Source organism: Apteryx mantelli, chromosome 13 (genome assembly GCF_036417845.1).
Source record: "Apteryx mantelli isolate bAptMan1 chromosome 13, bAptMan1.hap1, whole genome shotgun sequence".
In the NCBI taxonomy this organism is placed as follows: Eukaryota; Metazoa; Chordata; class Aves; order Apterygiformes; family Apterygidae; genus Apteryx; species Apteryx mantelli.
In genome coordinates this window covers 20,937,037-20,951,779 of record NC_089990.1, presented here as the reverse complement: position 1 = coordinate 20,951,779, position 14,743 = coordinate 20,937,037, and the positions used below count along the sequence as shown (strand labels likewise).

Here is a 14,743-nt window from a genome sequence, read left to right as displayed (position 1 = left end):
TGGGGCTGAAGGGACTTCTGAATGCTCATGTGATTATCTCTGCCATTTATTTCTTCTTACCTTCCCTGGCTTGCAATCATAAAACATGGGACTATTAAAACAGATCTTTACTCTGTGATCTTACTCATCAAAGCATAGAGAATTATTTAACAATGTCTATACCTATGCTAATAATTCTTAAAAGAATAATTGGTTTCGTCCTAAGAAGAAAAGAGCACTAGGTTTCCCTGTGCTCTGCAGAAGAGCTTTATTGGGGTGGTGGTGGTATCGCTGCAGCACAAAAAAGAGATGTTCAGAGCAGGGCCAGTCCTTAAGAGCATGTGTGGAATGAGTTTGTGACTCTCCATCAATCACAGCTAGTTCAAGCTTTTGAGTAGTTTATTTCCGGTTCTGAAAGCAATTAGTGAAAATTTTAATTTTGAAGCTAAAAACACAAGGGTTTGAACAACCTGGCTTCTCTTTCTTCCTCTAGTATAAAATAGAGAAAACGGTATTGCTGATCCAAAAGTTAAATCTCTCTGTTTGGCACAATGACCCACTGGGACGTAACAGTTTCTTGGGAGAGATCGAAATAGACTTGGCCAGCTGGGACTGGAGTAACCGGAAACTCAACTGGTACACGCTGAAGCCCCGGGTGAGTGCGTCTCAGCTGCGTTCCTGCCTCCTAGCCCAGCCACAAAGCCCTGTGGGGTGGCAGGAGCCCTCCCGGGCTGCTTGGGCAGTGCCATGTTAGCTCAGGGCTTGTTCTGCTGAGCCCTCGCTGCCCCTGGCTGAAGGCCCTGCAGACAGCTGCTTTGCAATGCACCGTGGCAGTGAATTTCCTGCATGAAGGGAAGATTCCCCTGAGGTCTTTGGGCAGTGAGGTGGGGCCAAACAGCCTGAAGTGCACCCAGGGGAGTAAAACACCCCCCCAAGCCCTGGCCATGCTAGTGCAATATTTGCAGTGCTCTGAACACAGACCTTCTTGGGTCTTATTTTGTGACCGCTCTCTGGGGATAATCAGATTCATAGATGTGATTTGACACTAATCAGCGGAAACGCTGACATGACTCTGCCTCTCTCTCTAGTCACTCAAAGACTACCCCTTAAAAAAACAGACAGTAAAGTACTAGGTTATGCAATTGGACTTGCCTGGAGAGGTAAATATTTAGGTGCCAGTTTTCATAAAGCCTGTACAGCTCCTTGCATCCTTCTGGGTTCAGAGGTCTGATCTGAGATCCCTTTTTGGAAAATAAAGAACAACCGGCTTTTGGAAATGAGATGTTTAGTTACGTGGACACAAACTGGACACATCTGGAAGGGCAACCTTGCTCTGAATGCTCAGGCTTTTGGTTCTGAGGGACTAAGTTTGAGAACAAAACCACAAAGTAAGGAGCTGCTCTTGAGAATGGGCTGTCTCAGCCATGCAAAATCAGAGCTTGTCTGCTTGTGCCCCTGCACTGAACACAAAAGCTGCTTGTCCTGTGGTGTTAACACAAGCCCTTGTTTAGTCAGTCATAACTGTTTCTGTTTCAGAGTCTTTCTGCCGTTAATGGTGTGGATCATCGAGGAGTGATGAATTTGTCTATTAAGTATGTCCCACCAGGAAGCCTAGGTAAAATATATTTCATACATTAAGAAAAAGTATTGCCTGTTCATAGGCATGCAGCTTGTGATGCCTCATCTCTTTAAGGGCTGGGTAAAGACTAATCTCGTTAGAGCAAGATCTTAGAGATCAGCACAGTGGCACAACCACTGGTGCTTCATAGCACCATCTGCAGACTGTATGTGATTTGCAAGTCTGGATTTATTGGGAGACTCTGGGGGAAGAGAGGAACGGTTCAACAACCTTAAACTCAGCAGCTATTACGATCACCACAGGCAATGCTGTGATGTGATGGCAGCAACATGCAGCCCCTCTTACCATGGGGCGGGCACAAGCTTGAGTTCACTCAGCAGTTCTTCTCCTTTGCTACTTCAAAGCAGCACTGGCAAGAGGTATTGGGAGGCCTCCACAGCTGCAAGAGTGGAGGGCTGATAGTAACAATATGGGACCCAGGTAGAGGAGTGCAGAGCTCCCAAGGAAGTGAGTACCCAGAGAGGTGATGTTTCTGCTCCCTCGGATCCCCGGAGAGGAAGCCTGTCTTCTTGCTAGCTGTTGTGAGGACTGGCGTGAGAGTTTGTCTCTTCTCCTAAATGGCAGGTCCCAAGAATCCCCCCTCTGGCGAAGTTCACATTTGGGTCAAAGATGTCAAGGACCTGCTGCAGTTGCGTCCTTCTGGAGTTGACTCCTTTGTGAAATGGTAAGTGCATGAGCGCGGTCTCAGCTTTGATGTTGGGTCTGTGTCTCCAGGAAGAGATCGAATGTACAAAGCAGTATGTTTTCTTCTCTTTTCTCAGGCTCACTTAACAGTGCCTTCCATACTGTAAAGCCTACATGTTGCCTTGTGTTCTGTAGGGATGAAGAATTGCCCTTGTTATTCGCTTGGGGCCAAATTAGGAAAATCCTTGCTGTGATAAAGCTCTCAGTCAACCAGTGTCTGTGACTCACCAAATGATTTTGCCTCAATAATGTCTTACTGGAAGAAATATGGGGGCACTGTGCCTCAGCCCTGTGTGTTCATGTGAAGTTGTGAATTTTACTGTGATACGGACTTGCGTGCAAAGTTTGGGAATGTGTTAGGGACTCACTAGGACTGACATATAGGCAGTTGGAGCCAGCTTTGATCTTCTCCAGCATTCAGTGTGTGGATGTTTTCTGCAGCCTGGGAGATAAGTTCTGCCTGTTACATGGGAGAAGGTGCTGCAAATATTCCAGAAAATTAAAAACAATTTAAAAGAATTTCAAGATTTTTCAGATATTTGAAGTGCTCAGCATGTTTTCCATATATTTCAAACCCTTATAGAGTTCTCTTAAATAAAAGTTTGTTGACTAAGAATAAATATTTTGAAATTCATTCTTTGGCACTTAAATGATGAAAAACTATGAAAACAGAAATATGTGAAAGTAATGTCCCTCTTTTTATTTAAAGTGTCAACCTGCCAAAAGCTTTGCTGAAAGCAGGAAATTTTAAAGTTTGTACCCTCCTTTCTGAAAATGCTTGCTTAAAAACTGGATTTTCTTTGCAAAAAAGAATTTGGTCCAGGAATTATGAACATTTCCCATTAAATCTACAGAGACTTCTTGTGTTTTGAGACCCAATTCCTCCTTATTTCACAATTGAGACATGTTTAGACCCGTGTTCAGAATTTTGTAGGAACAATTCAAACTTCAGTAATATTCTGCACTACATGTTGTGTTTTTTTCTCCTCTCAAAGCTATGTGCTTCCAGACACCAGTAAGAAGAGTTACCAGAAGACCCGAGTTATAAAAAGAGACACAAACCCTGTTTTCAATCACACTATTGTATATGATGGATTTCACACAGAGGATCTAAAGGATGCTTGTGTTGAACTGACTGTGTGGGATCATGAAAAGCTAACCAACCATTTCCTTGGAGGAATCAGGCTGGGCCTTGGGACAGGTCAGCAATTTTCTTTACATTTAAATGAGCACTGTTACCATATTGCTGAGCCACATGATGTAATGGTAGGTTGCAGAGCATCTGCAATGCATGGGGAGTCTCAATAATTGGTGTGGGTCTTGCTACTTTTACCGTGCATGTTGGTCTGGGGTGGAGCAGACCCCAGTACTGTGATGGCAACCTCCTGTTCCAGCAGTTTCTGCCAACATCAACTCCCAGGTCTGGCAAAACTCAAGAACTCAAGCCTTGGGTCCAGCGGATGATGGCAGAGAGCTTTACTGCTGTTATCCTTCCCAAAGAGGCCGTGTTACTCATTATTATATTGCTGCTTCTCTGAGTGAAGAGTGTTCCCAGAGGAAGATGAAAATGAACTTTAATGCCATGTGGGACAGCACCACCTGGTGACTCTGTTCATGTCACTCCTCCCTTAAAATGCTTTAATAGCAGGAATAACTACTATTTGAAAAACAGGTCTAGATACACTATTTGCTCTGGTAGGGAGTCAGCACTGAGACTACAGCAACTGGAAGTAAAGCACAAATTGGAAAAAATGCCCCATATCAAGGCTTTGACAGGTTGCATGTTCAACTTCGTATTTTTGTAAGTGGGATGTCTAAGAATTCTGAACTAGGTGTCTTTATTATTAAAGGGCTCTCTGAGAGATGAAAGACAAACAGGTTTCAGGGGGTTGTGATGAAGGATAACTGTTCCTTGAGGTATATGGGAAAGGTCTGTAGTAGCTGGAAGGTCTGCCTTGCAGGTGCACTTAAGTTTATTGGATTTGCTCTTATGTTCTCTGTTTTCAGTCTCTAGCATCTCACCAGGAGTGTTGTGAACTATCCAGTGTGAAGTGGCAACAGGAATAAGCTTATGAACAAGATATAAAAATACCAACCCCAAGATTAGCTATGAATCAAATTTAGACCTTTATCTAGTTGACAAGTAGTAGGCACATGAAAATTTGGTTGAATAATCAACTTGGAATTAAATGTACACACTTTTACAACATCATATGTTTGATTCCTAAATAAATGAAATGGAGAGCAAGAGAATTTTGACAGATACCCCTCCCTGTCCACAACACGATCTCTTAAGGGGAAAAGCAAGCCTTTTAAACCCTCTTTACCACTCTGAAAGAAGCAAGGAAGAGCTTGAGCCCAATATTATTTTCCCTGGCAGATTACATTTAAAGTTCTTGTGATTTGGGGCTTTTACATTGACTTCATTCTGAACTCTGGTGTAAAGTGGAGGTCCTTACCAGAAGAACAAGAGGTGGTTAGGGTGCACCTTGCTGAGCGGTGCTCAGCACCTTTTAGGCTAAGGCCCTACCTGCAGCAGTCACATCCCTTTGAGTATTTTTGTACAGAGTAAAAAATCCATGTGCTGCTCCCAATGTTACTGTCTCCTTATTCTTCATAGGTTTGAGCTATGGCATCTCTGTGGACTGGATGGACTCCACACAAGAGGAGGTGGCCTTCTGGCAGGAGATGATGTCAGCTGCCAACGAATGGATCGATGGATTGCTGCCACTGCGCTCGTTGGCAGGGAGGAAAAAACTGAAATAACCCCCCATCTGTGCTACAGAAAGGCTGAACATGTTTGTTAGAATTAACTTCTTGCACAGAGGTGACGGAGACCATCTGTGGGCCAGACAAGTGTCAGGTTAATTAGGCAACTGATGGACAGCGCTTTGGAGATGTTAAGTGTTAAGTACCGATTTGCCAAGAGAGGACCTAGAAGATGGTAGACTGATGCTATGCTTGATTTTGACCAAGAAGGAACTTTGTTTGCCTTTTTATTTAATCACTGATAGTCAGTATCTTTGAATTCCATTAAGCTCTGGGAACACTGGCAGGGAAGAGAAGGTATAGGTATTTTTATTTTTTTACTGTTTCTTGTGCCATTTTCTTTTTTCCTGTGCAGAGATGTAGTTGTACTAAAGCTGCAGCATGGTATTATTCATACTCCCCTTCAAGTGGTACGCTTTGTGCTTGATGTAGGATTGCTCCAAGTCACCAGCCAGCACTGTCTGAGAATGGAGCTTTCAATTTGTCACTGGTGATAATGCATCTGTAACGTGAGGAAAACTGAGATCCAAGGTGAATCTAAAGAAAGAGAGGACTGTTTGAAGCAGAAAATGAAGCAACCTGAGGACGATAACAATGAGAAACTCAATGTATTAATTCCTTTCTGCTCTAATATGAAAGAAAGAAGTGATGGTCCTGCAGCTAGTGGGATTTTGCAACGAGGGGCTGTTTTCCTAGCTTTCCCACAGGCTTCCTCAGTGACCTCAGGCAAGTTTTTCAATTAAAGGACAGTTTCAGTGCAATATAAACTAACATGCTTGCCCAAATGTAAAGTATGGTTACATTACTGATGTGCCAAACAGCACCTCTGAAATGCCTTGTGTGCAAAACATTTCACTATGAAATAATGATGTAGGAAACAGTCTCATGTTAGCCTGGCACAACAGATCAGGAAGGGAAGGTCTAAGCTGCGCGGGAACCCAGGAGATCGTGGCAGAGGTAAGCAGGGAGTCAACTCGTGCAAAGCAGAGCTGACAGAACTGCAGGGACTAGGGGGTCTCCTGCCCTCCGCGGATCTCATTGCCCCTCTCGTCTTCCTTTCACTCGATGCTGGGCAGTTGGAATTACCTTTTGGCAGTAGCTTGCAAGAATTTTGCCTCTGGCGCATTAACAGTGACAGAGTGGCATTATGAATGCATTTTGAAATGCAGCTCTGAAATTTCTTCTTTAAATGTACATATTGTGATTAAATAGAATGCTTTTCCTTAGTCATCAGCCGTTCTCCTTATACCTATCTTTAGCATGGTCTGAGTAACAAAAAAGCAAGCAAGAGAGGTGTTAGATGTTGTCATGTCAAAATGAACCATTTTTTGCCCAAGGGTAAGTGAAATGTTGTGGAGAAATATTTTTTGTAGCTATCTTACATTAGATTTTGGCTCTGTGTATATTTTGATAATCTTCTTTAATGTATTGATTTTATTTTTTAACTCAAATGCAGCATAAATTTTCAGCTTAGGAAAGATGGTTGTAAAACAAATGAATGAAAACATGTATGCTAAATGTAACAAGACTTTTTCTGCAAAATGAAGAAGTTTGGAAGATAATCACCAGCTCTTGTGGGGAAAAAATAAAGAAAGAAGATATTTTTGTGATGGAGAAGAAAGATTATACTTGAATACGTACCAGTTCTAGTACTGAAAGCACTGAGAGATAGTCCCTAGAACAGCAGAATTAAATAATGACTAAACTAATAAAAGACATGAAATATATAGCGTGTCAACCCAAAGATGCTCTGTATTGGCTCCAGCCCGGCATGTTTTAGTCACCAAGGTTTGGTCATTTATTACCCCTGTGGGATAAACTAGCAATACTGGGCCTAAGGTGAGAGTTTTTAAATTACTAGCTTTACCTATTTAGGTGCTGAACATGTGAATATTTATGCATATGAATCACTTGACTACTATGAGGAGCCGGGCTCATCGGAGCAGGTGGTTTGCTGTGATGAAGCTGCTTACCTGCCGGAGGGCTGCTCTCACGCCGAGTGCTTCCCAGTCCCGCAGGGCTCTCCCCATGCCGGGGGCGCTTCGGCCGCGGCCCGGGGCCTCTGCAGGGCCGGTCGGGTCTCGCCTTGGGAGGGTTCAGCTGGTTCGCCTGCCTGCTCCTCCTTCTCGTGTGCAGCTTTAGCACGCGCGGTTGTGACGGTTTTGCCAAAGCTACTGCTTGGTCAGCGGAGCTGGAAACCTTTGTGTTGGTGCTTCGGAACTTCTGCATCTTCTGTAGTGCGAGGTGCAAGTAAAGGGGGGAGAAGGGTGTCAGCAGGCCGGTTTCTTCCCAGAGTAGTTGCTTGTGTGAATTTGGCCTGAGACTTTGTGAACAGAGTGTTTTTGCATTCAGATCCCATTGAGGATTTTTGTTAATCTTTCGGTGGCTTGTTTATTTAAATTAAGCCCTGATTAACTTAAGAAGCTTTCTTTGGTATTTAATAGTTTATCAGAGTAAAAGATTACACTGCCAAACCACGCTCACGTTTGTAACGGAGTTGTATTTGAGGTGACAAAATTTGCGATGCCGTATGTGTTCACTTAGAAAGCGCTTTACCGGCAAAGCCTGTAAGGCGCTGTGCTGTCGGTGTGGCAGGGAGGACTGGAGGAGCTCGTGGGTGCCAGGCGCACGGCCTGTGCCTGTGTGGCTTGTGACGCTGCCATTTGTCACCCGTGAATTTTGCGTGTGAGAGAGAAAGTGCTCAGGCCTCTAGGCAGATGCCGACGGTCACATGAACTGGGGTTAAATTAAAAAAAAAAAACAGATCAAGAGTTTTCTGTGTTTACTAATTCATTGTAGAATGGGTTAAGTAAAGTTTTGTAAGAAGATAGGACTTTAAATGTGTTTAAGAGTCTCGTGTCCCCGAAGACAAGCGTGGCGCGAGCAGCGAAGCCGCGGGAGCTGTGCGCGGCCCTGACACCCACAGGCAGCAACCCGGGCACAGGTCCCTCGCCGGCACCAAAGCGGCCCCGGGGCCTGAGGAGCCCTGCGAGGTGGCAGGTTATGGGCTGGGGCCCCTCGGCAGCATCACTTAAAATAAAACAAAATAAAACCCTCGGTATCTAAAGTAGAGCTGGGCAACTCCTTTCCATGGGTGTTCCACATTGCAGAGTGAACGTGCTTCCTTCGAGCTTATGCCTTATTTATGTATCTTCTTCTCGAGAACTTTGCAAACAAGAGAAGGAGAGAAAGCAAGAGTATAGAAAGTATTTCTGCCTAATCAGGCAAATATAATATGTGGTCTGTGTCCGTTCAGAATTGTTCACGTTACAAGTATCAGAAACCATCAAAAATAGTTTAGAAACTTACCTGAAGAACAGAAAGGATTGCTGGCTCTTGAACAACATCCAGCGAGTGTCTCAGAGGAGACAGGAAAAGAAGTGGCTGAATTAATTATCCATTACTAAATATTTGCTCAGCTCTATCCTTCACCAAGACCAAAGGAGAATAAAATTGAAGTACTGTAGAGATTCAGGGAGAAAAATACTAGAACTTCTGGCTAAATAAATCCATGTAATAACACGATTTATTGAAATCAAAAATGCTGTATTTTCGCAGGCTTGTTAAATTAACTGGAAAAAAATGTATCAAATAAACCAGTGTATGAAAAATTGAATAAATAAACACACTTCGGTTCCTGATAACTAGGAGTGTGCCTGTTCAGCAATAGGTTTGTTTGTTTGTTTTATTTGGCTGTTTTGTACTTTAACATCTTTCATTGCTTAATCCTTTTTTTTCTTTTTTTTTTAACCTGTCCGCTTTGCACCCCTCAGGTGTCCTAGTCGTCCGCTGCTACCATCCCAGGGGCCGCCTGAGAGGAGCTGCCGCTCCGCGCCTCGCCGCGAAGCTTGCAGGAGGACGTCGGGGAGCTCGGGGCAAAGCGCTGGGCGGCTCGCGAAGCTGCTGCCAGGTGGGTGCTGCTGGAGGTCGCCACCGTTTCGGGAACATTGCCGCCGCCGGCCATCCTGCCCCCGTGGGAAAGCGCCTGGAGCCAAAGCCCCTTCCTGGGGAGCGGCAAGCATCCTTCGCTGTGGGCTGCAACCGGGAATTGGTGTTTACTGAAGTAGGCAGATACTTCTTTTTTAAAATAGGCAGGGCTTGTCTCTGGGCTGCGGCAATGCAGCCTCCCGTGTGTGCTGGAGTTGGCTAGACCAGCCCTGCTTTAACAGATCGTTTTAGAAGGAAGGGAGACCTGGGTACGAAGACGTTTCTGCTGGTCCATTTCAGAATTTTTTTGCAAGACTGCAGTCAGGATTTAGCAACTTATTTGGCATCCTCTATTTTACAAAATGGAAAATATACAGCAACACAAAGCCACAGAGTCCTACCCCCTGCCAAAAAAAACCCCAACCCCAAACCAAAAAAACAAAACCAAAAAGCCTTCCACAGTTAGTCCTCAACAGGCACTGCAGCTTGTGATAAAAAGGCTCATGTTTGCAGGTGTAGAACGGAGCAAATACAAGCATGTTTTGCCTCGTCTCACTGTACAGACCTGTCCGTGCTGCCCCTAAACTTGGGAGGCTACCAGGAGGAACAGAAATCAGACGGCAGGCACATAGCAACCCGTAATGCCGTCCTGCTCAAGCAGAAGTAGCTCTTGAGCTATAATCGAGCAGTCCGAGCTCCGGTCTCAGAGGGAAGCCGAGGCACTGTTTCCTGGCAATGTAGGTAGCTCAGACACCACTCTGTAGGAAGAGAAATCACAATAACCTCTTTTCCTGTCCTCCTCTCTCTCCCACTCACCATTACTAATTTATCCTGATTGTAATGGCTGCTATTTGCTCTAAGCAGATCCTGTTCCTCTTCCTGGGAAGATGTGAACAGCTACAGGGACATAATAGTCCTAGTGGAGGGAATATTTGTTCTCCGATTCAAGCTGACTCGGTCAGACATAATGATCCTTTGACAGGAGACCCACTTTTTCGGCCAGCCAACCCATGACTTTTTTGATGTGATGATAATCTGAAATGAGACACAGGGGCTGCATCTGGCTAAGCCATCCCACCATAATGAGCTGACATTTAATTTACCGTCACGGGAAAACGTTGTACAAAGAACGGCGAGGTCTCTTCAAGCACCCGGCCGGCCCTTGCTGTCAGTGGCGGCCGGTGGGGCTGGGTGCTGTCATGCATGCGCTGCGTGCACCGCAGAGCCTCCCCGGCACTTCCAGGCATGGGGATGAGCTTACTGCTGCGCAGGTCCACCCATGTGGATCACGCCATACTGGAGCTGCTTCTCCCCTGCCCCATCAGGTCACGGAGCAGATGCTCACGCTGCCCTGAAGCACTGCCATCGACCCCAAGGCCATGTGTGTCTTTTGGTCATGGTTTTGCGCGTCTCCTGCATCCCCCTCATCAGCAAGCTCCTGGCCAGCTTTGCAACCCCGTCTCTCCAGTACCGTCTGCTCAGGGAGGAGGAGGCAGATCCTCCTGCTCAGGGCATGGGGCAATTCAAGCTGCCTGAAGCTGGGCAGCTGCTCGGCGCTGGTCGTCTGCTTCCTCAACAGCCAAGGGAAGGAGAGCAGTGGTGGCAGAGGGCAGTTCAGCCCATTGAGCTGGAGGGGATGAATTGCTCTCAGGATGTCCCTGTTTCTCTCTGTTGGCTCCAGAAGGAGCTTAAACACCTAGTTTAGAAGAGATGTTTAGGTAATGTGTTCCTGTGTTAATGTGACCATTAATATAAAGCCAGCATCACTCAGCCGTGACTGTATTTACGAGGCATGTGTCTGCCTGATTGCTTCTGGTCTGAACACGGGGTGGCACTGGGGGACCAGTGACCCCTCTGCAGGATGCCACTGCTGGAGGCTAACCAGTGTGCTTGGAGCTACCTTGGTGCGCCAGACTCCACTGCTCAATATAGACAATTTGCCAACAAGTCGGAGTTTGGGGTGGGGGGTTAGACAAGTTCCCCAGGGACAGAGGCTGTCCCTGGTTGCCTGTCTGCTGCTAAAGTCCACCTCTACGAGTGGCATCTGAGCCCAGCCAAAAGCCAAGGTGGGACAGAAGCGGCCCAAGTGTCTCCTGGCGCTGTGCCACGGTCTGCGTGTTCCTTGCGCCTCTGCCGTTGGAGGCTGTAGAGCTGTTGCCTCGGCTCAAAGGAGCCCTAAATTACCGTCCCGGTGCCGGCTGTCAGCTGGGCTGTCAGCGCCTGAGCGCTGCGTGGTGCCCATGGCTTTATGCTTGTCTGCATCGCCCTGACAAACGGCGGGCATCATCTAAATAATAAACATTAATGCCTTCCCTCTGCTCCCGGCTCTTACAGCGGCACGCACCAGCTAGCGCTTTGTGTTTGCCATCACTTCCCTGTCGATAGTGCGATCTGTCTGGGCGTCACATCTCCCAGACATGCCTAATTTAACAGGGATGTTTTTTTGGCCCTAGCTAATAAATCGCTTGCTACATGTAGTTAGCCAGCCCCGTTCCCATCACTCCCATCACGCTGATGTGTGGCCTGCAGCATGCTGTGCTTGCAGTGAGTGACGGGTCTCTGGCCGGTTTGGCGGTGGCACCACCGCTCGCAGGGCACCGGCTGGGTGCAGTTTATCTATCTCAGCAGTGCTGAGGAGCTCCATTGCGAGCGGGGTTTGGTGTAAACCCCCACCAGGGAGACGCACCAGGTCTTGCTCCAGCTGGCAACGAGGTGAGAAGGCTGCGTGTGTTGGGCACCTGGATTCAGATGGGTACAGTGAATCCTCAGAGGTGCATCAGGTCCTAGATTAAAAGCATTGACTCACAAGTACAGAGCTGATCTCTCAGAGGGTGCCTGTATCGGAAGTCATCAACCAGAGAGAAAAAAGTGGGGAGAGCTATCTGTTTTCCAGGCCTGACAGTGACTGGCAGAGATCCCTATCACTGAAGTGGCACTGATACGACACCAGCTGGGGCCAGGTCGTGGCTCTGCAGGCTGTGGATTCGGGTGCTTTGGTTCGCCAGCGTGTGGAGATTGCTGTCCCGCTGACGCGCTGCACCGGCGCAGGCTCGGGCGCAGGCCCGGGCCCTGGCGCGCCGAGCTGTGCAGCACCAGCGCCTGCCGCCGCTGCGCAGGCCTTCAAAGGGCAGCTGAGAGCAAAGCTGACGGGCGCCACTTGGACATGACATTTCAGAGGCAACCCCCCCACCCACACACACACACAGAGCTCTCTCCCTGCTGCGGCAATGCCCCGCCTGAGCATCTCCTTAGGGCTTCATCGCCTAGCACTAAAATAAATAAGAAATAGCCGCTCTCATAGCTACCGATACAGCTAGGTAACAAGGGAGGCTGTCGTTCGCTAGTCCTCTCCTTTTTTGCCTCGGTTTTCTCGCCTTAAAATAAGGTTTCTAAATAATAAATGCCCACGCTCATAGCTGGTACGTGGCTGTTTTTCACTTTGCAGAGGAGCAGCACCCAGGCGTACAGAGGTGGCTCTTGGGGAGAACTTGACCCAACTTCCACTGGTCAGTGCAGGACTTGAGACGGTGCCACGATGGTGCCTACACAGGAGCTGCCCTTGGCCTGTTGTAGTAAAGCCGGCGGCTGGTTTTGACCCCGTTTTTGGCATCCCACCAAGGCTGCCAGGACTTTCAAGAGCCCAGCCTGTTTCACACGCACCTTTGCTTGCGCCAAGGTAGTTTTTGTGGCCAATTAGCTTAATGCACCTCTGTATGAGCGCTCATACTGCTGTTCTTGTCAGCAGGCTGGGTGGGATGCGCAGGCAGGAGGAAACGATGTGGGAGAGCCACTGGCTAATGCCGGAGATGGCTTCCGAGCAAGGTAGCGCTTCCTCCGCGCTCCGATTGCTCCCATCTGCGCACATGCCTGGACGCACCTGCTCCTGTCCCCAGCTCATGACCCCACTTCTGCAGCAAATCTAGGTGACTCTTCCTTTCAGATACCAGGTTTTCCATTTTCTAAAACTGCACCAGAACAAAGGCTCTCCCCGGATCTCATTTTCTCCTACCTTCTTGGTTGCTGCTAATTAACAGCGTGGCTGCCTAGTCACACAGCTTGCATTCATCTATATGCATGTGTTTGGAGGAGATGGAAATAACACCTGTGTGGTGGGATCCTGCACTTTTATTTGCTGGGGAAAGCAGGTCCCAGATGCTCCAGGAAAGCCATGTTTTTTCCTTGAGTTACTAAAGCATCTGCTGCGCACCATCCCACCCGTTCGAGCCCTCCCGGAGACACCGCTGCTTGGTTCCCTCACAGGCTGTCAGGGAGCCAAACCGGAGTAACCACAGGCTGTCTCGCCAGCGGTCCCCTCCCGCTCTCCGTTTCTCATGACACTCGGCTGTCGGAAATCACCCAAAAGCAGCACTAAGAGTGCAACAGCAACCTCGACTTTTAGGAATGCTTTAAAAGCCTTGCACCAGCTTCAAATCCATGAGAGAAAGGGAACGGGGGACTGTGTATGGGGAGGAGGAGCGAGAGAAAAACAGCTAAGAGAAACTGCAGTTTGTTGTGGGATTGAAGTAATGGGCATCAAATACTCAGAAATCATATGGTAAAATGCAACACATCCCCAGAAAGTATCGCTGGCAATGAATCACTGGTTAATGTACTGATAACTTGGATTTATAGGTTTAATATTATTCTCCTGCACTGTTTCTGTTGCTGTGCAGATTGCTTCATCAGTTTTCTTCCCTGTCCTGAGGTACATAAAATGGGGCAATTCTAGTTTGTTATTTTCTTTAATAAGCACATTGTATTTCAAAAGGCATTAAAAATAATCCCCTGCCATTTTTTCCCCCCCAAGACTAGAAATGGTCTAATGTCCTAGTCCAATTTGCAAGCTGGCTAACTAGCTTATACCTGTATAAATGCCCATTTTTGAGGCTCCAGTGAATGTAAGTCACTATGAATGTACTGTGTATTTCATTAACAGTATGTGTGAAGAACTCCTTATAATGAGACCTCTTTTCTAAAAAAAAAAAAAAAAAAAAAAAAAAAAAGTATTTTCTAAATTAAAAAAGCATCAATTTTACTTTTCTTTTTTTTTTTCAAAATATGGCTTAATACACACATTTTAAGACCATTTGTAATAATCATGCTGGATCATTTTCCCCTCGCGGGATCAAAACCCCATTGCCGCCGGCGCTGAGCTCCCAGGTGTGCCGGCTGCGCCGTCCCTGCGGCGCCGGGGCCACGCTGCCGCGGCGCGGGCAGGCCGGGCTGCGCTGCGCTGCGCTGCGCTGCGCGGGGCGTCGTGCGCTCCCGCGGCCTGGCGCCGCGGCTGCTGGCCAACAGCCGGCGCTCGGCCGCGGGGAGGCCAGGACTGGTCAGACGCAGCGAGTGAGACGCGCATTTGTGGTGTTTGTCAGGTATCTGGTTCCGTGTCCATTCGTTTCTGAGGCGTACGCAGATGCGCCGGGCTGCACAGGTCTGCCAGTAAGATAACAACCACTGCTAACGCTTACTAACTCCAGACCTGACCCTTACAGCGCTCCAAGGAGGTGCTGGCGCGGGGCCGGCACCCGCCGGGCCGCGGCTCATCCGCACGGCGCCAGAAACGCCCGGCCTCCCTCCGCCAGCCCTCAAGGAGGACGGGAGGTGCCCAAGTCACCCCAAAAATCCGCCTGCGGCTGGCGGCGGCAGCGGCGTCGCCAGCCCTGCGCGCTCCCCCTCGGAAGGGCTGAACAAGGGGCTGCAGCGGCGGCGGCGCGTTTCGGGGGTGGCCGCTCTTCCAGGCAGTGC

At 47.8% G+C, this 14,743-nt stretch overlaps 1 protein-coding gene across 1 annotated transcript in view; it reads left to right on the top strand.

Moving 5' to 3' along the window:
- Positions 1-8,740, top strand: part of LOC106482665 (synaptotagmin-like protein 2) — a 28,617-nt gene extending 19,877 nt beyond the window's left edge. Inside the window, exons 12-16 of the mRNA XM_013940273.2 lie at positions 473-634; positions 1,516-1,594; positions 2,183-2,282; positions 3,298-3,503; positions 4,923-8,740. Of these exons, the coding sequence (XP_013795727.2) occupies positions 473-634; positions 1,516-1,594; positions 2,183-2,282; positions 3,298-3,503; positions 4,923-5,068 (693 nt within the window). The 3' untranslated portion in view covers positions 5,069-8,740. The remainder of the gene's footprint in view (positions 1-472; positions 635-1,515; positions 1,595-2,182; positions 2,283-3,297; positions 3,504-4,922) is intronic.
- Positions 8,741-14,743: the final 6,003 nt, after the last annotated feature.